Source organism: Rhincodon typus, chromosome 24 (genome assembly GCF_021869965.1).
Source record: "Rhincodon typus isolate 14 chromosome 24, sRhiTyp1.1, whole genome shotgun sequence".
Taxonomy (NCBI): Eukaryota; Metazoa; Chordata; class Chondrichthyes; order Orectolobiformes; family Rhincodontidae; genus Rhincodon; species Rhincodon typus.
This window is the reverse complement of record NC_063355.1, coordinates 3,838,482-3,862,935: the sequence shown is the minus strand read 5'-3', so window position 1 is coordinate 3,862,935 and position 24,454 is coordinate 3,838,482. Positions and strand designations below refer to the sequence as shown.

Below are 24,454 nucleotides of genomic sequence, written 5' to 3'. Positions count from 1 at the left end.
GAGGTGGGGCACTGGGTGGTATGGGGCGAGGTGGGGCACTGGGTGGTATGGGGCGAGGTGAGGCACTGGGTGGTATGGGGCGAGGTGGGGCACTGGGTGGTATGGGGTGAGGTGAGGCATGGTGGGGTTGGCTGTGATCGGACGGAGCGAGTTCAGTTCCCCAGTGGAGAGACCACTTGGTCACCTTGACCATTGGAGACTCTGGATCTGTGCTGACTGCCAGAAATGCTGCCTGGTCCCTCAGTGCTGTCAGACATGCTAATTTTCGCCAGCAATTTCTGTTTTGAACAGGCTCTGATTTAATCAAAGGGTGGGCAGTTTCCAGGATCTCGGATGTGGCTGTTTGCTGATTGTTTTATCTTGCTTGTTTCACAGGATGTACATCGTCTTCCAAGATCTCAATGCTGCTAATGTTGGCTATAACAGAAATACCTTTGCTTAGATTCTGATGCAGAACATTCCTGAATGATCAGTTTGGTATACTGTGTGTTGTATCTTCATCTGTATCAATGATCAATGAACCAGAGAGAAGATTCTTCAAATTATGTCTTGTTTCTGTCTGAACAATAAAGTAGATTCAACAATTACCTATGTATGTTTATTTTAGGCTATTTCTTACAAGGGGTGTTTATTACAGGGTATGTTACTGCATATTTCCTATATATTCATATGGTATATACCTGTACATTGCCACATCTGTCTAGAAAGACAAGGGTAGCAAATACACGGGAACATCACCACCTGCAAGTTCCCTTCCAAGCCACTCTCCGTCCTGACTTGGAAATATATCACCATTCCTTCACTGTCTCTGGGTCAAAATCTTGGAATTCCCTGCTTTTATTGTGAGTCTACCTACAGCACATGGACTGTAACGGTTCAAGAGTGCAGCTCACCACCACCTTCTCAAGGGCAACAAGGGACAGGCAATAAATGCTGGTCTAGCCAGCAACACCAATGTCCATGAGTGAATGAAAGAAATTGGAGTATAACTGTTCTGTGTTTTGCCTGAGGGTGAATGTATTGCATCATGTATGAGACTTACTGTCTGTGGTTATTGAACAATGTGTGTGTATTTGTGCATTTCGTGCGTTTCGAAATTCTTGAACTGAGACAAAACAAAGACCAACAGAATTGTTACCCTCCTCCGCACCAAAACCTACAACACAATCTCACCCAACCAGGGACTTTGTCAGTTACGAAAGAAATCCCACACAGCTACATGGAGCACCTCTCAAGGTTAAGAAACTGGACAGAACATACATGGCCTTGATAATCTGTGAGCTGTACTGGAGAGCAGGGCTGAGGCCTCCCAGATGAAACAATCTCAACCACAGGGGTCAGTGTAGCTACATTATGTGCAATGTTTCAGAATGTGCTGAGATGCAATGTAATGTCAGTTTCCTGGGTCCTAGGTGTGTTTCCCAAGATTGTCCAGTGACTGTGAGCATTAACCACATTGCACCTCTTAAAGCAAGTTTCCAAGCAACACTGACTCCTAGAGTCCTGCAGATTCCTCATATATCTCTCACCTTCAAGCATCCCACTGGGTCAGCATTTTTTTTCCCAATTTCCAAACTTTCTTACTGATTTTTTTTTAAGTCTTTTAAGAAGTGTAAAGAATCTTTAATTCCTGAGAATGCTAGGACTTTCTCAGTAGGCAGAGGTACCTGGATCCAGTTAGGAAATGTTTTGGTTCTTGATTACGTCAACAGAATATACACCATGTTCCACAAGTGAATAAAACAGATAAAAAATATCAATTCCTGGTAAAATATTGGTATTGGTTACCGTGACTGAAGTAGATTCTCTCCAACACTAACTGGGCAGACAGCTATCAACACGGAGATAGATGGGGTTTCACATTCCCGGATTAGCCAATTTATGTAAGCTATGGAAAGCCCAATCATGGAGGCTGCTATGACATGCTGTTGGGGAACTAGTAGTGTAGTGGTAATGTCACTGTGCCAGTAATCCAGGGTGCCAGGTTAATATTCTGGAGACATGAGTTTAAAAGCCAATGTGGAAGAATTCAATAAAATCTAGCCTAATGATAACCATGTAGTTACTGTTAATGTCATAAAAGCCCATCCATTTCATGTATGTCCTTCGGGGCAGAGATCAACCATTCTTTGCTGGTCTGGCTTACCTCTTGGAGCATGTAGACGGGCTGATCAATGGCAAATGGAATTCAACCCAGAGAAATGCAAGGTGAGGTACTTAGGCAGGACAAACAAGGCAAGGGAATACATGATGAGTGGTATAACCCTGGGAAGCACTGAGAATCAGAGGGATCTTGATGTGCGTGTCCACTGGCCCCTTAAGGTATCAGGAAAGGTGGACAAAGTGGGCAAGAAGGTATATTTGCCTTTATTACTGAGGCATTGAGTTAAAGGGCAGGGAAGTTATACTGGAACTGACAAAAATTTTCTTAGATCACAGCTAGAGTACTGTATGCAGTTCTGGAATGCACATTGTAGGAGGGATGTGATAGCACTGAAGAAGAGGCAGAGGAGATTTGCCAGGATGTTGCCTGGGCTGCAGAGCTTTAGTTATGAGGAGAGATGGGGTAGACTGGGGTTGTTTTCCTTAGAGGAGGGGAGATTGAGAGGGGAGATGATTGAGATGTATAAAATTATGTGGGCCATAGACAGGAAGAGACTTTTTCCCCTGGGTGGAAGGATCAATGGCCAGGGGTCATTGGTTTAGGGTAAGGGGCAGGATGTTTAGAGGGGATGCGAGGAAAAAGTGTTGCATCCAGAGAGTGATGGGAATCTGGAACTCACTACCTGTAACGGTGGTACAGGCAGAAACCCTCATCACATTTCAGAAGCATTTAGATGCCAAGGCATACAAGGCTATGCTGATAAATGGGATCAGAATAGCTAGGTGATTGTTTCTGACCAGTGCAGATTTGATGCACTAAAAGGCCTTTTTCTGTGCTATATGTCTCTATGATTTGATAAATGTGATTCCAGAGACACAGCAATGTGGTCGACCCTGAACCACCATCACAGCAATTAGGATTGACCAATAGATGCTGGTGTAGCCAGCAATGCCCACAGCCCATCAATGAATAAACAAAAACTCAAGGCTACAATGCTTCAGGGTAACTAACTGGAATGGATAGGAACCTGATGGAATCAATGAGTATTTGTCAAAGGGGGACAAATTATGTGTGGGCTGCCCACGACTTGGTGTTGGAGCCTTTATTGCTTTCAATGTATGTTAAATGATTGATGTTACTTTTAGGCTCAGAAATCTAGCCTACACTGGGAGGGGCAGTGGAATCGAAAGAAACAGCCCAGAGATTACAGTGAAAGATGGAAGAAGTAAGTAGACTTTTCAGAGATAAATGAAAATTAATGCCAACAAATGCAAGGTATCACACACAGACCCATTTGGACAAGTGTGCACTAATACACAGGATTCAGTACGGGTTTGTTCAAGACAAACTATGTTTGATGAACTTGAGTTTTTGACGATCTAATAGAGAGGGTGAATGAGGGCAGTGCAGTCGATGTTGTTTGCATTGACTTCCAGAAGGTGCTTATTAAAGTATCCCATAAAATACTTCTAAACAAAATAAATAAAAGCCCATGGGATAAAAGAGTGAGGATCAAGATGGATACAGGATTGGTTAGAGGATAGGAAACATTAAATTGTTGCTTATTCCAACAGGAGGATGGTAGATAGTGGAGTTGCTCAAAGTTCAGTGCCAGAATTATTGCTGTTTTCATTATTGGCTCGAACTTGGAGGCACAGGGAACAAATCTGATGTTTGTCAATTACACAAAACTTTAAAGTGTAGTAAATCATGAGAAAGGCAGTAATACATTTAAAGATAATAGTGAGCAGCTTGTGTAATGGGTGAACACATGGCAGATTAAATTCAATGTGGAAGTCATACACCTTGATGAGATAAATGGGGAAAGATAGCGCAAATGCGAAATGGTACATTTTTAGCAGCAGAGGCGGAACAGAGCATTAGAAGTAATTGTGCAGGAATTGTTGAAGGAAGCAGGACAGTTTAACAAATTGTATTGATAGATAAAGCCTACTGAAGTATAGAGCAAAAAATCTTGTATAAACTTTTATAGAATGCTAGTTTGACCACAGCTAGAGAATTGTGTCTAATTCTGGGCATTGCACATTTGGAAGGCAGTAAAAGTTTCGAAGAGGACACAGAAAAGCTCGAAGGCAAAGTAGAAATTTGACAGAGGCGTTTTAAAATCACGAAGTACTGAGATAGTTTCCCCTAGTTGAAGAGCTGTTAATAAGAAGGCACTGATTTGTGGTGATTGGCAAAAGGACTAGAGACAATACAAGGAAAGTCTTCTACGTAGGATTTGGAAACCACTGCATTTGGGAACAGTGGATACAGACTCGATTGTAGTCTTTTAAAAAGAATTAGAGAAATATTTGAAGGAGAAGAATCTTGTTGGGGTGTAGAGAAAGGTTAGGGAATTGCACTAACTGGTCTCCTCCTTGAAAGAAGATATGCAAACCTCATGAGCTGAATGACCTCTTTCCGAAATGTACTGTCATTTGACTCTGAAGAGCTTGCATTTATATAGAGCCTTTTTTAACCACTGGATATCCCACAGCATTTTGATTTTTTTGATTTTGATTTTTTACTGTTACGTATAGTCAAGAACAGGAGTACAGTAAAAGGTGTCTAATGTCGCCACACAAGGCACCATCTTAAGTACAAGTACCTAGATACAGAATCTTAAGAAAAAGGTAGAAAGAAAGAACAAAGTTAAAAGTTAAACATTTCAGTGATTATAGTACAGTGACACCTTCTTAGTTTTAAGTAGAAAATAAAGAATCAAGCTGAAAGTTCAAACATTTCTTAAGTGCTTAGCCACGGTGGGACTACACTTTGAGGAATCACCTCGAGACCGGAAGTCCTCGCTGAGGCCACGCTGGGACAAAAGCACATACCACTGAAAGACCACCATGCTGGGCCAAGAGATCGCCACGCTGGGATGGGAGGGCGACTTGCCAGTTCTGCGCTGAGTCCGAGGTCGGGAGTCCATGGCTGGGAGAAGAAAGAAGTGAGAAAAAGGGGGAGAAAAAAGCACAAAAGAGAAGAAAAAGAGAGAAAAGGAAACGGGCAGAGCGGACAAGCTCCATCTGAGGCATCTTACTCTGCCACCATCTTGGATTTACCAGTTAATGAAGTACTTTTGAAATGTGGTCAGTTATTTTGTAGGAAACACGGCATTTTTTTGCACACAGTAAGCTCCCCTTCAGCATTGAGAGAATGACTAAACCATTTGCTTTAAAGATCTTATTTGAGGGATAAACATCGTCTGGATGCTAGAATTCCCCTGCTTCTCCACAGATGCCGTGTAAAAATATTGAATTTTTAAAATATTGTTTGTGTTTCTAACAATGATATTGAGAGAATTGGTTGGAATTGCTTCTGAAAAAGCCAGCATATTTTTCCTCAACGATACTGAGGCAATGAACTTTAGAAGACTTTCTATTGTGGTGGTGGCAGGGTAGGTGTAAGGACAGGCAGTAGAAAAGATAATGGGAAAAAAAAGAAACACATTGAAAGCTGGTGAAAAGCAAGACTGGGCAAGTTAGGACACTGATGGAAAACGATAGGATGATGGAAAAAAATCAGGAGCTTCGCTGGCATTCAGCTCACACTGGTCAGAAAATATCACCCAGCAGGAAACAAAACATGAAAGAAAATGGTGTAAAAGAAGTGTTATTTTTAGAATCATAGAATCCCTATAGTGTGGAAGCAGGCCATTCAGCCCGTTGAATCACACTGACCCTCTGAAGGGCATCCCACCCAGACCCACCCTACCCCTGTAAGCCTGCATTTCCCGTGACTAACCCACCTAGCCTGCACATCTGTGGACACTGTGGGCAATTTAGCATGGCCAATCCACCTAACCTGCACATCTTTGGACTGCGGGAGGAAACCGGAGCACCTGGAGGAAACCCACACAGACACGGGGAGAATGTGCAAACTCCACACAGGCAGTCACCCGAGGGTGGAATCGAACCCGGGTCCCTGGCGCTGTGAGGCAGCAGTTCCGCCTATTCAACTGGATACAAGAAGGAAGGAGAGAAAGACCCTTGCTGCATTGAAGAATTTGTGTGGTGGTAATTAATGGGGTATTTAATCCACCATTGTATCTTTTTACTGTTCAGCTTCAGGTTTATCTGGCAAGTTATCTCTGGCAGTTGCACTGAATTGTGATCGCGGTCTTCGATGGCTTCTTCCATTGTACCTCCGCATACCTAAACTAGCAGATCACCCACAAAAATTTCCACTTCAGGTCACTAACTATCTCATGCTGTCTGCACTCTTCCGGAGTGGTGGAAATATCAAATATCATGTGCAACCATCTGTACCTTTTGAAAAGCATCCAGAAAACTGCTGCTTCCATCCAGCCAGTAATCATCCTTTGCATCAAGGGGAGTAGGAATCTGTGCCTTGCAAGTTGTGACAACGTTTCTTCAACGTTTGATGTAGGGAACTGAAAATATTATTGAGATCCTTTGGATTGATGCCTACCCTCTGATTTGTACGTTTATTTTTGCTGCTTCCACGCTGCTAATCCAGTCTATGGGAGTTGTCAATATCGTGATCACTCCTTTTTTTCCCAGTCTAGAGTCAACCACATCGCTGTGGGTCTGCAGTCACATGTAGGCCAGACTGGGGAAGGATGGCAATTTCCTTCCCTAAAGGACATTAGTGAAGCAGATGGGATTTTTCCTGACAATCGACAATGGATTCAGGGTCATCATTAGGTTCTTAATTCCAGATATTTATTGAATTCAAATTCTACCCTCTGCAATGGCAGGATTCAAACCTGGGTCCCCAGAACGTTATTTGGGTCTCTGGATTAACAGTCCAGCGATAATACAGTAGGCCATTGCCTCCCTCTCCAGGACATCTCCAGTGGCGAGCACGGTTGCAAAAATTATAGATCATAGAATCCCTACAGTGTGGAAACAGGCCCTTTGGCCCAACAAATCCACACCGACCCTTCCAGGCTAGACTTCAGAGCAGCTGGAACTCTCCTGAGTAGATGCTGAATTGGTCTTCTACTCTCATCTACTCCAAGGTGATATTCACCAGGAAGACTTCCAAGAGTTGTAAAACCAGTTTTGTAATTTTTTCAAAAACATTCAGTAGCTAATTGTCTGCAAAACACTGCAAATTTCTTCTGATTTATACAAAGTTGCCTGTCCAATCTGGAGAATGACTTAAGCTGAGTGGAATTTGCTCAGCACCTACCATCTAGAACTCCAGCTCTTCAATCTTCACATTGCATTGGGTTCTCATTCTTAACTTGGCTCCTTAGCATGAGTAGCATTCCTCAACCTCAGTCTTAATCTTGAGGGCTTCATTTCACATAGGTATACAAAACTCATGAAGTTGCACAATGCACTAATGTGTATCAGATACTTCACGTTCATTTGGTACTCTGCTTCTGCAGTCATGTGTTTAACATTCAGAAACTATTTATCATCCTTGGTCGTATGATGTCAACCTTTATTATAGTATAAACTGATTCATCAGAATCATTGCCTCATATCTCTCCTGTAGCTATCTGTTATAGGCATGCTTTGCTTCTTTTCAAAAACAGTTGTGAGAAAAATGATTCAGCTTCTTACAGGTAGATCACTGCTTTCCCCACACTGGACATGCTTCCTTTTCATTTGTGAAATATCCTCTGCAATGTTTACATCCTATGTTTTGGCCTTTATCATTCTTCTGACTCTTTAGCAAATACTTGTTGCTTTACCCCAGTCTGTTGTTTTTCATTCAGCCTGGAATATCTCTTAGTTCTAGCGTCATATTAATATGCAATATTTGATGAATGACCACTTCAGAGCTTCTGCACATCAATAGCTTTTTTTGAGAGTAATTTCTTCTCTCTCAGCAGATGTGGTCTCACTGCAGCATCTCTAACAGCCAAGACATCCTGTCTCTGATGAGCTCATCTTTCAGTAATAGATTGATAGAGTCATAGAGCTGTATAGCATGGAAACAGATCCTTTGGTCCAACTCGACCATGCTGACCAGGTATCCTAAATTAACCTAGTCCCATTTGTCAGCATTTGGCCCATGTCGCTCTAAACCCTTCCTATTCATATACCCATCAGATGCCTTTTAAATGTTGTAATTGTACTGGCCTCCACCGCCTCCTCTTGTCCAAACTCTAAGATTCCAATTAGATCTACCAATGTGGGTTAACATTGCATGTCATTACAAGGAGATTTGAGTACAGCAGTAAAGATATTGTTCTGTAATTGTATGAGGTCAGAAGTCACACAACACCAGGTTATTGTCCAACAGGTTTATTTGAAATCGTAGGCTTTTGGAGCACTGCTCCTTATCAGGTAAAGTGAAGATAAGGACTCAGGTACAGAACTTATAATTAGAGAAATCAAAAGATCATACAAATGGTGTGAGTGGTGCGTAGTCTGTGTTGTAGGTCGACTTGAGTGGGTTTGTGATCTGTAGCCCTTTCGGAATCTTCTCTGCTTTTTTGCATTTCTTCAGAAACTTGATGTCTGTGTCCAATATGCGTGATCGTCTCGGAGATCCTCTCCACTTTGAGACGGGAGTTTGTGGCTTTGATTTCAAATCAACCTGTTGAACCTGGTGTCGTGTGACTTCTGACCTTGTCTACCCCAGTCCAACACCGGCACCTCCACATCATGCAATTGTATGGCGCCTTGGTGAGCCCTTGCCTGGAGTATTATGCGCAGTATTGGTCTCCTGATCTATGGAAGGATACACTTGCCACAGAAAGAGAGAAAGAGCAATGGAGGTTCACCAGATCAATCCCAGGATTGTTTTATGAATTGAGAATGAGGAAACTAGGCCAGTATTCTCCAGAGTTTCAAAGAATCAAGTGGCTACCTTGAAACGTACAAAATACCTACAGGGCATCACAGTGAGGATATAGAGTCATTCATTCATTCATTAGTTGCAGTGGACGCGGGAACCCACACGTTCCTAATGGTTCCTGCTGATGATAGAGCTATTTCTCCTCCCCTCCGCCAGGGGCGCTGCCAGCCTCTCCCCGCCTCGGGAGGGAGAGCTGTAAGCCCACCTCCCCTCCACTAGGGGAGCGCCTCGAGTCTCTCCTACCACGGGCGGGCGCGCTGTTAATGCCTCCTCCCCCCCGCGAAGGGGCGCTGTCTTTGGCGGTCCGGTTGCTCTGACGACATCAGTGTGCGCCGCCCAGTGTGGGCCGTGGTTGCCGGGTGACAGCAGGAGTGTGGCGGCATGGCGCTGTTCACCATCAACAGGTGGGAGCGGGGTGACTGAGACTTGGAGAGGACAAGGAGGGAGAGAGGGGATGGGGGTAGAGTGAGGGGGGGAGGTTGGAGGGAGCTGGGAGCATGTCTAGTGGAATCTTACTTGCAGCTTGACATCCGTACTCGGGTAGATTGGAAATGTCAAGTTTCCAGCCTCTCTAAATGTGCATTTGTAATGGATATTTTTAATTTATTGGGTGGAAGTCGTGTTGGATCGAGAAGGGTTTCAAGTTTATTTCGGTTTGCATATTATTTCAGTTTAATAGGTTAAGCTATTAAAGCATGCGATGGAATAATTTTGTGACCACCTGCAACATGATGCACATTCATAGCTGTGATCCATTCAGTGGAGTTAATGATTGGTATGAAAGAGAAGGTTAAATCAACAGGCAGAGAAAGATGTAAAGGGACGAGAGACCAGAAAGAAAACATTGTGATCATGAGGCAGGCCCCATAATACACCGATCTGCTTTTCTCTGTCCTCCACTGGGTGTTTAATGATAACAGTATACAGCCTTATTATGAATCTCCTGACATTAACCACATTAGCTATTTCCCGCACATTCCTTTATGTATGTGGTGTTTCCCAGATAATGTGCGAATTTAATAGAGTGACCTGCCATTCACTGATAATGTGGAACTGTACGTAACCAATTCTCAACTCCAGCAGTTTTTGGCTGTGCTGGTCCTTAACAAATAACATTTCTAATTGTCCTTCTCTTGACTCTCAGATACCTCTGCGATGATGAACCTGCTAACAGTCTGCATGATAACTCCCGATCCCAAATTTTGCTAGAGAAGCTTCATCAAGCGGCCAAGGCCAGACAGCAACAGCTAGAAGTTAAGAAATGTCCCATAGATGGAGAGGGACGGAGGAACCAGGGAGATGGTGAGAACGGTGGAAAGCAGGGCAAAAAGAGGAAAAGAGAAGCTGAGGAAGAGGCTACAATTTCAAAGAAAAGCAGGAAGAAAGCAAAACGCCTGTCAAGTGAATCTGGAGACAGCGAGAAAAGTAGGAGACATGCTGACTGCCAAGTGCTCAAATTAGAGAAGGGGGATGCAGGGTTCAGTGTTAAGCAGTTATGTAACAAGAAGGTGAAGAGGATCATTACTGGAGTGGAGAGAAAAGGCAAACATCAAGATCAAAGCACAAACAATACAGGTACAGAATTTGCTTCTTGGTCTGCCGGCCAGTGCTTGGCACTCATTTCCTGGGATCTTGATCAACTGAGCCAATAGGCCGAGGAATGGTAGATGGAGTTTACTTTAGATAAATGTGAAATGTTGCATTTTGGTAAGACAAGCCAGGGCAGGACTTACACAGTTAATTGTAAGGCCCTGGGAAATGTTGTCAAACAGAGAGACCTAGGAGTGCAGGTATATAGTTTTTTGAAAGTGGCATCACAAGTAGATAGGGTGGTGAAGGAGGCGTTTGGCACACTTGCCTTCATCTGTCAGAGCATTAAGTACAAGAGTTGAGATGTCATGTTACGGCTGTACAAGACATTGGTAAGGCCACATTTGGAGTACTGTGTACAATTCTGGTTGCCCTGCTATAGGAAGGATATTATTAAACTGGAAAGTGTGAAAAAAAAGATTTACAAGGATTTTACTGAGCTGGAGGGTTTGAGTTAAAAGGATGGTCATGGATGAATTTTTAGCTGAGAACAACAAATTTGTTAGAACTTTTTGAAAATGTGATCAAGTATGTGGATGCAGGAGGTTCAGTTGATGTAGTTTATGTGGATTTTAACAAAACTTTTGACAAGGTCTCACATGGGAGACTGATTGAGAAGCTTAAGGCACATGGAATTGAGGGAAACTTGGCGAGATGGATCAGAAACTGACCTAGTCATAGGACACAAAGGGTAGTGATAGAAGGCTGTTTGAGTGCCTGGAGGCTGGCGTCCACTGGTATACCACAAGGATCAGTATTGGGACCCTTATTGTTACGTACATAAATGATATAGATGAAAATGTTGGGTGAATGTTAAGTAGATTTTCAGATGACACCAAGATTGGTAAAATGTTAATAGCGAAGAAGATGGTTGTAAGTTACAGGAAGATATAGATGGGTTGGCCAGATGGGCAGACCAGTGGCAGATGGTATTTAACCCTGATAAGGTGATGCACTTTGGTAGAAGAAACAAGATAAGAGAGAATTTAATGAATGGCAGGACACTGGGTAGCTTAGAGGAACAGAGGGATCTTGGGGTAATTATTCAGATTCCTGAAGTCAGCAGTGCACATGAATAGGATAGTTAAGAAGGCATATGGGACACTTGCTTTCATCAGTCATGGCATAAGAGTATAAGAGCAAGGAAGTAATGTTGCAGTAGTACAGAACATTGGTTAGGCCACAGCTGGAGCAGTTCTGGTCACCTCACTACAGGAAAGATGTAATAGCACTAGAAAGGGTACATAGGAGGTTCACCAGGATGTTGCCTGGAATGGAGAAATTGAGCTATAAGGAGAGACTAGACGGGCTTTATAAAGCAGAGAAGACCGAGGACTGACATGGATAAGGGGCAGGAGATTTGGAGGGGATTTGGGAAAGAACTTTTTCACTCAGTGGGCGGTGGGAATCTGGAATGCACTGCCTGAGAAGGTAATGAAGGCCAGAAACCTTACAACCTTTAAAAAATATTTAGATGAGCATTTCAAATATCATAACATTCAAGGATATGGGACAATTGCAGGAAATTGGGATTAGCGCACGTTTAATGGTAGTTATTGTTGGTGTAGACTCAATGGACGAAGGGCCTTTTCTGTGCCCTATGAATCTGTGAGAGGCTGGATAGGCTGGGATTTTTTTCCCTGGAGTGTAGGACGCTGAGGGGTGACCTTTTAGAGGGTTTATAAAATCATGAGGGGCACAGATAAAGTGAGTAGTGACGGTCTTTTTCCCCAGGGTAGGGGAGTCCAAAAACAGAGGGCACAGGTTTAAGGTGAGAGGGTAAAGATTTAAAAGGGACCTGATGGGTAACATTTTCACACAGAGGGTGTTGCATATATATGTGGTAAGCTGCCGGATGAAGTGGTAAAGGTGGGTACAGTTACAACATTTAAAAGACATTTGGACAGTTACATGGATAGGAACAATTTAGGGGATTTGCCAAACGCAGGCAAATGGAACTAGTTCAGTTTGGCAAACCTGGTTGGCATGGATGAGTTGGGCCGAAGGACCTGTTTCCACGCTGTATGACTCTACGATCCTCACCAAAATCACAAATGACATCAAGTTGAAATTCTGACCTCATGTATGCGTGACCCTTAAGACTGTCTCTGTAACATTGTCCAGCCCCACCTCTGCCTCAGCTCCTCTGTTTGGTATCTTTGTTATCTCATGCTTGACAGTTTCAACACACTCCTGAACTGGCCAGTCATTTTGTACCCTTCATAAACCTGACGTCCTCTTTGCTGCCCAAGTTTTGACTGGCTCCAAGTTCTGTTCATCCATCTGCCCTGGAAGCCTGCAGGTGGAGGTGGGCATCTGTTGAATATATTTTATCAAATGGACTTGAGCACCTGATTAAAATCAGTGAAAGAGTTGAGGTGTTCGGTCTGTAGCGTGAGCATTGTTTCTAATAATTGGTCATTGTGTGTCAATGGGAGAATGGTATAACTGCTGCCTTCACTGACCCAGCTGGTACGCACTTGGTTCTAGTATACATGCCTTGGGAGAGTTGTTGGATCTTGAATCAGCTGCTAACCTGCTGTGCAAGACAGCATAGGGAGGAAGTACAAATATTTGCTTAAAGTTGTGGCTTTGTGATTGGGTACTGTCCAGTGGCTGGAATGACTGCCTGTAAGGCATATCAGCATTCACTCTGCACAAGCTGACTGCTTCAGCCAAGCTCTGCATTCACATGTAAATAACCAAGATCTGGATCATAAATAAATGGAGCCAGCAGTAATAGCTGGGCATCAGTGACTGCTGAATGTCTTCAACTTCACATTGAAATGATAGTTAAACTGTAGGTTGGCAATTGAATCCACTGTAAAATTGGCTGTTGTGGCACTCTTGCCACTGGGTTGAGTCCAACTCCAAATCTTAAGAACTGGAGAACTAAAGAGGGCTGTGCTGGGGAATATGGTGACTTTCATAGAATGTTTACAGTGGGGAAGCAAGCCATTTGGCCTGTCATGTCCACACCGACCCTCCAAAGAGCATCTCAGCCAGACCTGCCCTATGCCCCTATCCCTGTAACCCTGCTTTTACCATGGCTAACCCACCTAATTTACACGTTCCTGGATACCGCAGGGCAATTTAGCATGGCCAGTCAACCTAACCTGCACACCTTTGGACTGTGGAAGGAAACCCATGCAGACACGGGGATAACGTGCAAACTCTACACAGACAGACACCCAAGGTGGTATGAACCTGGGTCACTGGATCTGTGAGGCAGCAGTGCTAACCACTGAGGCACATGCCGCACAGATGAGATGTTGAACTGAAATCCAATCTCTCAGTTGAGTTGAATGTGGAAGTTCCTGTTTTGAGAAGAGCAAGGCATTCTCCTGGTATGTTGATCAATATTCAAATATCAACCAACTTGTAATTCTGTAGCTATTTGTGGGATGTTAATATAAAAAGTACAATTATATTTTTCAATGTAAAAGTCTGTGCAATCTTAAAATTGATATTTGTTATATGACACTTTGAATGGTTTTAGTGTGATGAGGTGCTGGTGTCACTATTAATCGAATGATACTTTCTTGCTAAAAATACCTTACAGAGACATCCGATGAAACTAATTATGATCAGGCAAGACGGAACGGCAATTTGGAAAAATCAGAGCAGACAGGAGTGAAGGAGAAAAATGATCAGGATGAGAACCAAATGTCAACTGATCCCAAATCGAACCTGACTATTCTTGGAGGATTTCAGAAGAAAAAGATTCAGAAGGTTAGTATTGTTTGAAAACAAAACTAGGATCACTAGAAGAACCCACTGGAGGGGTTTTTGACAGTTTCAGCCTGGAGTGCAAAGCTTGTGTTTTATTCATTCAGGGGGAAAGTTGATGTCACTGATTCGGCTAATTTTAATCGCTTATCCTTAGTTAGCTTCGAGTTGCTTTCTTGAACTGCTGCAGCCCATGTGCTGTAGGTAGACCCACAATACTGTTAAGGAGGGAGTTCCATGATTTTGACCCAGCAACCGTGAAAGAACGGTGACAATCACATGATCAGGGTAGTGAAGGCTGCTGTGATGAGGCTGGGATTGAAGCATGTTGTTTGGTTTTTGTAAAGGGAGCTTTACCCTGTATTTAACCCATGCTATATCTACACAGGAGTGTTTGACATGATGGTGTAGAATGAGCTTTACTCTGTATCAAATCCTGAGATGTATTTTTTTTCTTTATTCTGTATGATATGTGGGTGTCACTGGCAATGCTGGCATTTCTACCAATCACTAGTTAGCCTTGAATTGAGCAGCTTGCTAGGCCATCTCAGAGGGCAATTAAGAATAAACCATGTTGCTGTGGGTTTGAAGTTACATTTGTGCCACACCAGGTAAGGATGACAGATTTCCTTCCCTGAAGGACATCACTAAACCAGTTCGTTTTTTATGGCAATTGACAATGGTTACACGTTTGCCTTTAGAATAGCTTTTAATTCCAGATTTTATTGAATTCAAATTTCACCATTTGCTGTGGTGGAATTCAAATCCGTGGCCCCTGATCATTAGCCTGGCCCTCTGGATTACTCATTCAGCTCAAGCTATTCGATATTTAGAATATTCTAATATCTCTACATGGTGGGGCGAGAGAAGACAGTATTCATCAGAGTTCAGTCAATTCCCTCCCCATTCATCCCCATCCAGAAAGGTTCACCCTGTTGTCTGCTAACTTATTTCTGGTTTACTGATGGAAGCCAATATACTACTTGTCATCACCTGTCTTGAACTATTTGACTGGATAGTGTAAAGGGAATACAATGGCTCAAACCTGGTATCGTTAACAATAGGACAGTCCTTCTACATTGACCCGTCAGATGCTTATTGTTTATTGATGACACTAGAGATTGAACCTTCTTGAATTTGAGACAAATGGCTAAGACTGGGATATGGTAAATAATGACTCGGGGAGTTTTTTTTCTCTTTTTGCAGGTGCATCGAGTCTTGCCTCAATGGCTCGCTAAGCCCATGCTGGTCAACAAGGACATTAAACAGAATCTAAAAGCGATCGAAAATGTTCCAGGAATTCATGAGAAACTGCTTCAGAAACTTCAAGCCAATGGTATCCATTCCTTCTTCCCAGGTATGTGCTCACCACACTCTGTAAAAGCTGTCAAAGATTCACTGAAGGTGGAGAGAAGATTATAGGATTGGTGAATAGAGAAACTGAGATTATCCTGCCTGGATTTGAGAAGGTGAAGGGGACATATGGTATTTACAATAATAAGGAGAAACTATTTCCACTCATAGGAGAACCTGGATTTAAGATAATTTGCAAACGAGCCAGTGTGGGTTTTATGCAGTGATTTGATATGATTTAGAATGCAATACTTGAAAATGTGGAGATGGAGGACCTATGGTGGTATGAATTTGCAAGTGGGGAACTGGAATCTGGCTGGTACCTAACGGTTGATTCTCATTTTTACTGCCTGGGTGTTGAGTATCACCAGGAAATGGTACAGGAAGGGAAATCGGGCAGGAAAGGTTAGTAAGTCTCATAAAGAATAGTGGCAAAAATGGAAATCTGTTTCCTTGGTGCCTTGGTTACACCAGCAACATTGTATCAATGTGGAATTAGTGATGAACAGATATCTCACTTACCTGACTTTTTGTGAATAAATATACTGCATGGTGTTACAATCTTTTTATTTACTCGTGGAATGAACTCCCCTACTAACTAGCAGAGGGTAGTTAAGAGGAGAATTCACTATTGCTGTGGGTCTGGAGTCACATCTCGGCAGATTGCCTTCTCTAATGGTCATTACTGAGCCATGGGTCACCATTGCTTTTTTTAAAATTTTAGATTTGTTTGACTTCAAAGTTCACCATATGCCAAGGCAGACTTGAACCCTTGTCCCAGAATCATTAGTCTGGGGCTCTGGATTACTAGCCCAGTGACATTGGTATGATATCACCACCTCCTGCTGACAATGGCGGTAGTTGTTGCCCATCCCTAGTCACCCTTTGACCTCTCGTTCTAGAGTTGCACATAGGCAATGTTGGGAAAGGATTGCAGATCACTTTCCCTAAAGGATATTCGTGAACAGCTTGGGTTTTTACTATTACTGAGATTAGTTTTTACTCCAGATTTGTGTTTGATAAACTCAATGAATCGAAATTCCATTAGCTGCCATGACATCAGGACATTTGTCTGGGCTTCTGAATTACTGGTGTGGTGACAATACCACTACCCCACTGTCTTCTCACTCCTCCAGCTGTGATTCTTAGTTTATACTAAGTTAATTTCATTTGAACCAATACAATTGGTTTTGGTGCCCTTAGACTAAGGAATGGTGAGGGGAGGAATTGAAGCAATCAGATCTGGTTGTGATGCACTCCATAGTCAAGTCTATCTCATTATATTAACAAGCTGTTGTTTGGTGATGCATCATCATTTATAGTGCCAGTATTTTTCACAGAATCACAGGATTATTTTTGGTGCAGGAGGCCAATCAGCCCATTGTTTATGTACCAGCTCTCATATTGGCAATGTCCCTCCTTTACCCTGTAAGCTTGCACATTGCTTCTGTTTAAATAATCATCAAATAATCATAATCTGAATGTCTCAGTTTAAAATGTCTCCACCACACTGATGGGAAATGCATCCTAAACCAGATTACTCGCTGTCTGAAAATGTTTTTCTGACAGTATATTTGCTTCTTTTGCAAAACACTTTAAAACTGTGCGCTCTGGTTCTCGATGCATTTATGAGCAGGAACCATTTCTCCCTGTCCACACTGGCCAGACCCCTGTAAACTTCTATTAAATCTCCTTTTAGCTTTTCCATCTCCAAGGAAAATAATCCCTATTTCTCCAATCTTTCCTCATTTCTGAAGTTTCTCATTTCCTGGAACCATTCTGCTAAACCTCTTCAGCACTTTCCCCAATATATTCGCATCCTTCCTAAAGTGTGTCATTTGGAATACAATACTCCAGCTGAGATCTAACCAATGTCCTGTTTAAATTCAGCACAACCTTCCAGTTGTTATTCTCTATGCCCTTACTTATGAAGCCAGAATACTGTATGCTTTACTACCTGTCTTGTCACCTTCAATGGCTTATGCACAGGTCTCTCTGCTCCTGCACACCCTTTAGAATGCCACAATGTATTTAATGTTACCTCTCCATGTTATTTGTACCAAAGTGCATCACCTCACACTTCTCTGCAATGAACTTCATGTACCACCCATCTGCCACTGCACCGATGTGTCAACGTGCTTTTGAAGTTCTACACTGGCCAGCTCACAGTTTACAATTCTTCCAAGTTTAGTATCCCTTTACTCCACTAAAATTCTCGTGTCCCTAATTGTAGTAGGCTGATATATGTCCATGCTCGTCTTTTCCTGATCACATATCAATAAAAACATATGTTCCTTTTTTTGTGCCTCAGTAACTTGCATTCAGATTTTCTTTTCCATTTCCTTGTGAATTATTTGGTCTTCCTTTGAGTCCTGTGTAGTTCCTAATTGTCCAGATTACCACTGTTTCTGGTATTCTTTTAACCCTTTGAGATTTCTGCACTCTTCCAGTTGTAATCCCTTGTGCATCCCTGATTTCGGTGTTCCGCTTTAGGTAACCATGCTGTCAGGTGTTGAAAGTCTATGAGCTCTGGGACTCCCTCCCCTCTGCGAGAATCCCTCTCCTGCATGAAACTTTGCATCATAATACTTTTCCTTATTTCTTGCTGTCTCACACATGTGCACAGACAGACAGACAGACAGTCTCTCTCTTTCAGTCTCTCTCCCTGTCTCTCTCACACTCTCTCTATCTCTTTCACACTCTCTCTATCTCTCTCTTTCTGTCTCTCTCATAAACAGACACACACACACACTTATGATATTCCTTAAAGCTTACCTCATGGACTGATGATCAAATATACTGTCGTTCTTTGTCCTTGTGTCTAATTTTGTTTTTGGTGAAGTCCTTGGAATGCTTTATTATGTTAAAGTGCTGTATGAATGTAGGTTAGTGTTGAAACATCATTAGGTTAAATGAGATCTGTTTAGAGATTTTTCAGCAGTCTGCTGACTTCTCCTACAGTTGCTGGCTGGTACATGCAGTTTAACCAGTGACTTTGATCATGCCAGGTGTGTGACCAGACATAATGTGTGTGACTATGAATGTGTGGAGCTTACTGACTGACATTGTGGAGGATCAGCTTCATTACTTCACACTGACTATACGTACTGCCTGTTCCAGGACATCTCCCAGAGTGTCCTGCTCTTAACCTTTGTTTTGTTCTGTTTCTCCCCCAGTTCAAACTGAGGTAATCCCCACCCTCCTGGAGAGCACAAAGCATGGATTGATGCTGGGCAGAGGGGGCTATAGGCCGAGAGACCTTTGTGTGTCAGCACCCACTGGCAGTGGCAAGACCCTGGCATTTGTTATCCCCATTGTTCAGGTGAATCTTAAAGCTGACCTGTTTTTCATGCTTTCGAAGTTGAGAAATATATATTAATTAGATATTTTTAAAAGCACATGGTTATTTTCCCTCTGTTTGAGTTTGGTTGATTGAAGGATGCATTTGCAACAGTTTAAGCAGCCATTATCAAAGTGGTTTAACATGATTCCTTTAACCTGTGATTCCTCTGAACCTCCATTATTCTAGATTTCCTCTAAAATGATGCTTTGCAGTAATCTGTTGTAGATGAAGTGGCTGCATCAATGATTTAATAAAACTATTCTCATCCAGAAAGCCAGTTGGCCAGGGAAGATACTTGAGACAATCTTGACTTACTCTGTAAATAAATGTAAGACTGAAACATGACAATTCTGTACCACACCAAATTCCCAACTAATGTCCTCCCCTGCATGTTTACACTCTTTCAGTTTCAACATTGAGTTCAACAATTTTAGATGTAATCTTTGCCCCCATTTTGTTTCATCTTCTCTGCATGTTTCAGTCTTTTTATTTATCTTCAATTTTAAACTTTGGATGACAGTTGTTTGCTATACTGCAATACAACCTCCTCTGGAAATATCTCTTATTTCTTCACTTTTGCTACTATCACCACCCATGGCTCTGTGCGCCTGACCTTTCTGTCATTCAATGTCTCCTGTGTTCTGCCCCTGTAAGAGACATCCCTCTTGGTTCTTTTACCACAACCATTTCAACTTGTTTAAAGCTGCAGCATTTGTAACTTTTCCTAGCTCAGATGAAAGGTCTTCAAGCTCTCTTCCTGTCTCTAGAAAAGTGCTGCCTGATGTAACTGAGCCTTTCAGCATTTTCTGAATTTTCTTTTACTTCTGCCACCGAGGATGGATAGTAGTAACGTTTTTGCCTGTTTATAAGTGAATTTGTCAACAATAGATCTCAAAAGCCAATTGATGGATTTCTGTGTAACTTGGTACACTTGAAAGGGTATAGCCCAAGGAAGAACTGATTAGTTTTTGCCAAAGCTGCAGATCCACACCCTGGAATTTTTAAAGAATCTGTTCACATTGGGTGGTTGAGTGAAGCAGCATTTTAAAAGTTATTTACATATGGTTTGATCAGGTGCTTCCTCAATAAGTTGGAAGCTCTTTTTTTCAGCTTTGTAGTGACATCTGTTCAACCAAGCTGTGAAAAACCTCGAGAGCTGTGTAACTGTAATCACATTGAGTTAAGATGTGGAGGTGCTGGTGTTGGACTGGGGTGGACAAAGTCAGAAGTCTCACGACACCAGGTTATAGTCCCACAGGTTTATTTGAAATCACAAGCTTTCAGACCACTACTCCTTCGTCAGGTGACAAAGGAGCAGCACTCCAAAAGCTTGTGATTTCAAATAAACCTGTTGGAGTATAACCTGGTGTCGTGTGACTTCTGATGTTGTGTGTTAACTCAATGCTCTGTTCACTGGTACTTATGGAGTTTCTCTTGGCAGATATTCCTTTGTCCCTCTTGGAAGATTAATTAAGTTCACAACATCCACAACAGCACAATGTATGCATGGTCTATGAAAGGGATTGCTTCAAATCCACTCAATGATGTATATTTTTCTGGAGTTTAGCTGACTGTGGTAGATTTTGTAATAAAGAGTACATCTGATTGCCAAGTCATAGGGTACAGTATCTTGACATCACCACATGAGTGTGTCTTGCTAACTGAAAGGTTATGTGCTGTTCACTTGAAGGCAGGAATGAGTAGAAAAGACATTAAATGTGGTTCAGTTAGTAACACCTTTGAGCCAAATGCTTGTGCGGTCAAGTCCCACTGCAGAGCGCTGAGCACATAATGTAGGTTGCAGTGCTGAGGGATTTAATTAAAAATCTTATTTGTCAGCTTTGATGGATACATTAGATCCTGTAGCACTAATTCAAAGAAGAGCAAAAGAGTTCTCCTAAATGTCTCAGCTAATATTTGAACATTATTAAAAATGGAAAGCATGCTACCATCACATTACAGTCTCAAAGGACCAAAAGTGCCACATTTTTTGTATTCCAACAGTAACTATGTTTCAGAATTATCTCACTTACTATGACTACTAAATAAATGTAGGCTTTCGTTCTGTTGCTTGTTTTTCCTGTGCCTCCTGAGTAAATCCAGGCTTCATTTACAGGCACTGATGGACCGTGTAGTATGCAGAGTTCGAGCCCTGGCTGTGCTCCCAACCAAGGAACTGGCTCAGCAGGTAAAGGGAAGATGTTGCCTTCATTTGGTTCTGAATGGTTTTTGACTCTTCTTGATTTGTTGGGGATGGTGAGGTGTGTGATGGAGGAGTGACAAGTGATAACCCGATAATCCATGGAACTGTGTGCTTGGGCTTCTAGTTTGAATTTTCCAGCTCAGCCTCGTCACTGGAAAGAGCTGAGCAGAGATCAGCTGTGAAGGAAATGTAACTGTTCACTTTTGAATGGCATGGGAGTTTGGAGACCTCAAAGTCATCGGTGATTCAGAAACCTGAATTCACAGAACAGAATACTTTTCTAAAAAAAATGGTTTTGGGACGCATGCAGGACTTTGCCTTCAATTTAAATTTAAAAATACCTTCCTTTAGAATTTAAATATAAATATTTTTCATTCTGAATGAACTTTGCCTCAATCATTGATAAGGGAGTGTTAAGAAACCCAAGTACTGTCTACGTACAAACCAAAAGAATTGCACATGCTATAAATCAGAAACAAAAACAGAAGTTGCTGGAAAAGCAGAGCAGGTCTGGCAGCATCTGTGGAGAGAAATCAGAGTTAACATTTCGGGCCAAGTGTTCTAAGGAAGGGTCGCTTAACCTGAAATGTTAACTCTGATTTCTCTCCACAGATGCTGCCAGACCTGCTCAGCTTTTCCAGTAATTTCTATTTTGGTACTGTCTACATTCAGTACTGATAACCAACCTTCTGTCAGGCCTACTCTGAACAAACCACTAGAAGGCATGCTTGAGCAGCCTACGTTGATCTACTCTGTGAACCCAAACATCAGGAGACTATATTAAGAGACACTGTCACAAATGTGCACTTTTTTAGGGAATTATGGCTTTTCCATATTAGGGAACTGTTTTTTGCTATTGGAAAGTAAAAGTGTGGCTGTGCAGACATTGTGGGTGGCTCTACCAGACGACTCTGTTTTTTTGTTCTCTATCTCTTCCCATCGTCACTTGCTGTTCATACTCCTTATGCAATGAAAACCTCTTCAAGAGACAGATCAATGTCTAATTATTAAACCAATCAATGGCCAATGAACCCTTGCGGTCCATTGACCGAAAGATTTGAATAATACAGAAAACCCATGACACCTCACTTAAAGGATTATTATTTTTCTCAGGTATGTAAGATCTTCAGTAGTTATACTGAAGGCCTGGGTCTGAAAGTAGTGATTATTGCTGGACAGAAACAATTTGCTATGGAGCAGGCCTCTCTTGTAGAGCATACGTAAGTAATTCTAATTTTGCTTATTCTTAATTGACACACTTGAGTGGACTTTGAGATTGTGGTCTAACTGCAGCAGAACAACTAATCCATGTCTTTGGAATGTGTGGGATTAGAAACTACCATTTCACTACATTTGCTCAGTTATAAAGTTAGAAGTTCTGTTGTCTCCTTGCACTCATTCTTTATCTCAAACAACTCAGGCTATCCAACCAAGGGCCATCAACCCCAGTGAGATTGTGGGCTCTGAGGCAGCAAAGTGGCCATAGAACTTGGAATGAGTTTTAAAACTGGAAAATCTTCTAATGTTTGTTTTTGTTCTTTAGGTGGGCTTGGCTTAGTTGTTGGTGCTGTCAGGCCTGTTTGCTGCCACAACCACAGATGTGTTTTTACCAGCAATTTGACACCCACTGACCACTTTCACTTCACTCAACTCTGGTAAAAAGTCTAAGGCATTAAAATGGAACCACATTGGGTAAAAGTTTGGGAAGCATTGATCTAAAAGTGAAACTCCCTCTTAATTTTCTAAAATTGTTTGGCTCCAATGTCTTCCCCCAGCAGAATGATTATCTGTGAAGTAGTTAAATCGAGGCCATTCCCACTTCATTAATTGAGCTCAGTATGTGCCTCCCAAGGGTTCTCGATTCAAGCTAGAACAGCTGCAAAATCCTCTCGGTGAGGAGCTAATGCAAGTGAGGCTGTTTTCAAACAGCATAGAGAAATTTAGGTGGAGCATGAGACTCTTGTTCTTTGGACAGTATGCTTAGATCCTCTGTTTTGTCCTCATTGGTCACTTTTGAAAAAATTGTTCAGAAGATATGGGCATTGCTGGCTGGGCTAACATTTATTGCCTATTCCAAATGGTAGAGGAAAGGCTACTAAGGAGATATTCTTGTGGGGCTCTCGAAGTAACGGTACAGTGCAGGAAGATAAGCCATTTGTGAGAAATTATCACTCCACTGAAGAGGTAGAGCAGCCAGGCTGGTAACATTACCTGATAGTAGTGTAAATTAGATCTTTAAAGTACCCTGTTGCTTGAATAGTGTGTAAATTGCTTTTAATTACCTGTATAAGACCCTGTTTTTTGAAGTGGAGGTGCCAATGTTGGACTGGGTGGACAAAATCAGAAGTCACTCAACACCAGGTTATAGTCAAACAGGCTTATTTGAAATCACAAATTTTCGGAGCTCTGCTCCTTTGTCAGGTGAAGTGTGACTTCTGTTTTTTTGAAGTAAGTGCATTAATTAATGGCCCTGACTGTAGATAAAGTTTTGTAATTGATGAGTCAAGGTTCCTCAATGCCTATGATCATTAAGCAGTTTTCCTGCTTTTGTTGCCACAGGATTACTGGCTACCGCAGCTTGGCAGATATCATTGTTGCAACTCCAGGACGTTTGGTTGACCACATTGCCAAAACCGACGGATTTGATCTGCAACATCTCCGATTCTTGGTAAGGTTTCAGCCACTTCAATCTAAAGATAATGGATAACTATCTTTCTCTTGGCAATTCAGCTCTCCTCCAGGTCTTTACATCTAACAATGTCAATTGATTCACATGGCCCTGCCACATTCCAATAAGTTGCCCCAAACGGCTATGGTGTGTGAGCCAAGGAAGTACGTATTGGCTGGATATTGAACTGTGGTAAGCATCTCAGCTGAAGTCCTTGACTGTAGCCTTGATTGGGTACTTGTCACTAGATAGAAACAATGTTTTTTCCCGTTCTGAGGAATGATGCTAAATGTTTCCTTCCCCTTTGCTAAAGAAGACAGATGTGCCAAAGTCACTAGCCTAAATGCTAATAACTTGGTATGTGGTTGCGTTGCAGATAATCGATGAGGCAGATCGAATGATTGACAACATGCACCAGGATTGGCTGAACAAAGTAGAGAGGGCAGTATACCAAGTGAATGAATGTTCAGCTCCAGACAGTTTGTTCCAGAGGATAAAGCCAGGGATTTGCACGGCTGCAAGGTAAGGGACTGTGTGTCCCTAGGGCGAGGGATGGAGCCAAGGTTAGGCTTGCAAAGAGAAAACACCACATCGCTGGCTGCATTAGAACGCCACTTTACCTTCAGGCATGGTCATTTTTAGTGGCAGGGAGTACTGTCGTTCTGATTGATCTGTGGT

At 42.2% G+C, this 24,454-nt stretch overlaps 2 protein-coding genes across 2 annotated transcripts in view; both read left to right on the top strand.

The window, feature by feature from the left end:
* The window catches only part of mif (macrophage migration inhibitory factor), a 5,305-nt gene extending 4,718 nt beyond the window's left edge, over positions 1-587 (top strand). The window contains exon 3 of the mRNA XM_020519399.2: positions 376-587. Coding sequence (XP_020374988.1) covers positions 376-442 — 67 coding nt within the window. The 3' untranslated portion in view covers positions 443-587. The remainder of the gene's footprint in view (positions 1-375) is intronic.
* Positions 588-9,188: 8,601 nt separating this feature from the next.
* The window catches only part of ddx51 (DEAD (Asp-Glu-Ala-Asp) box polypeptide 51), a gene marked incomplete at its 3' end in the record, with an annotated part of 38,025 nt that continues 22,759 nt past the window's right edge, over positions 9,189-24,454 (top strand). The window contains exons 1-9 of the mRNA XM_048611688.1: positions 9,189-9,294; positions 10,035-10,465; positions 14,043-14,212; positions 15,416-15,566; positions 18,739-18,884; positions 21,022-21,093; positions 22,222-22,328; positions 23,668-23,776; positions 24,153-24,298. Of these exons, the coding sequence (XP_048467645.1) occupies positions 9,272-9,294; positions 10,035-10,465; positions 14,043-14,212; positions 15,416-15,566; positions 18,739-18,884; positions 21,022-21,093; positions 22,222-22,328; positions 23,668-23,776; positions 24,153-24,298 (1,355 nt within the window). The remainder of the gene's footprint in view (positions 9,295-10,034; positions 10,466-14,042; positions 14,213-15,415; positions 15,567-18,738; positions 18,885-21,021; positions 21,094-22,221; positions 22,329-23,667; positions 23,777-24,152; positions 24,299-24,454) is intronic.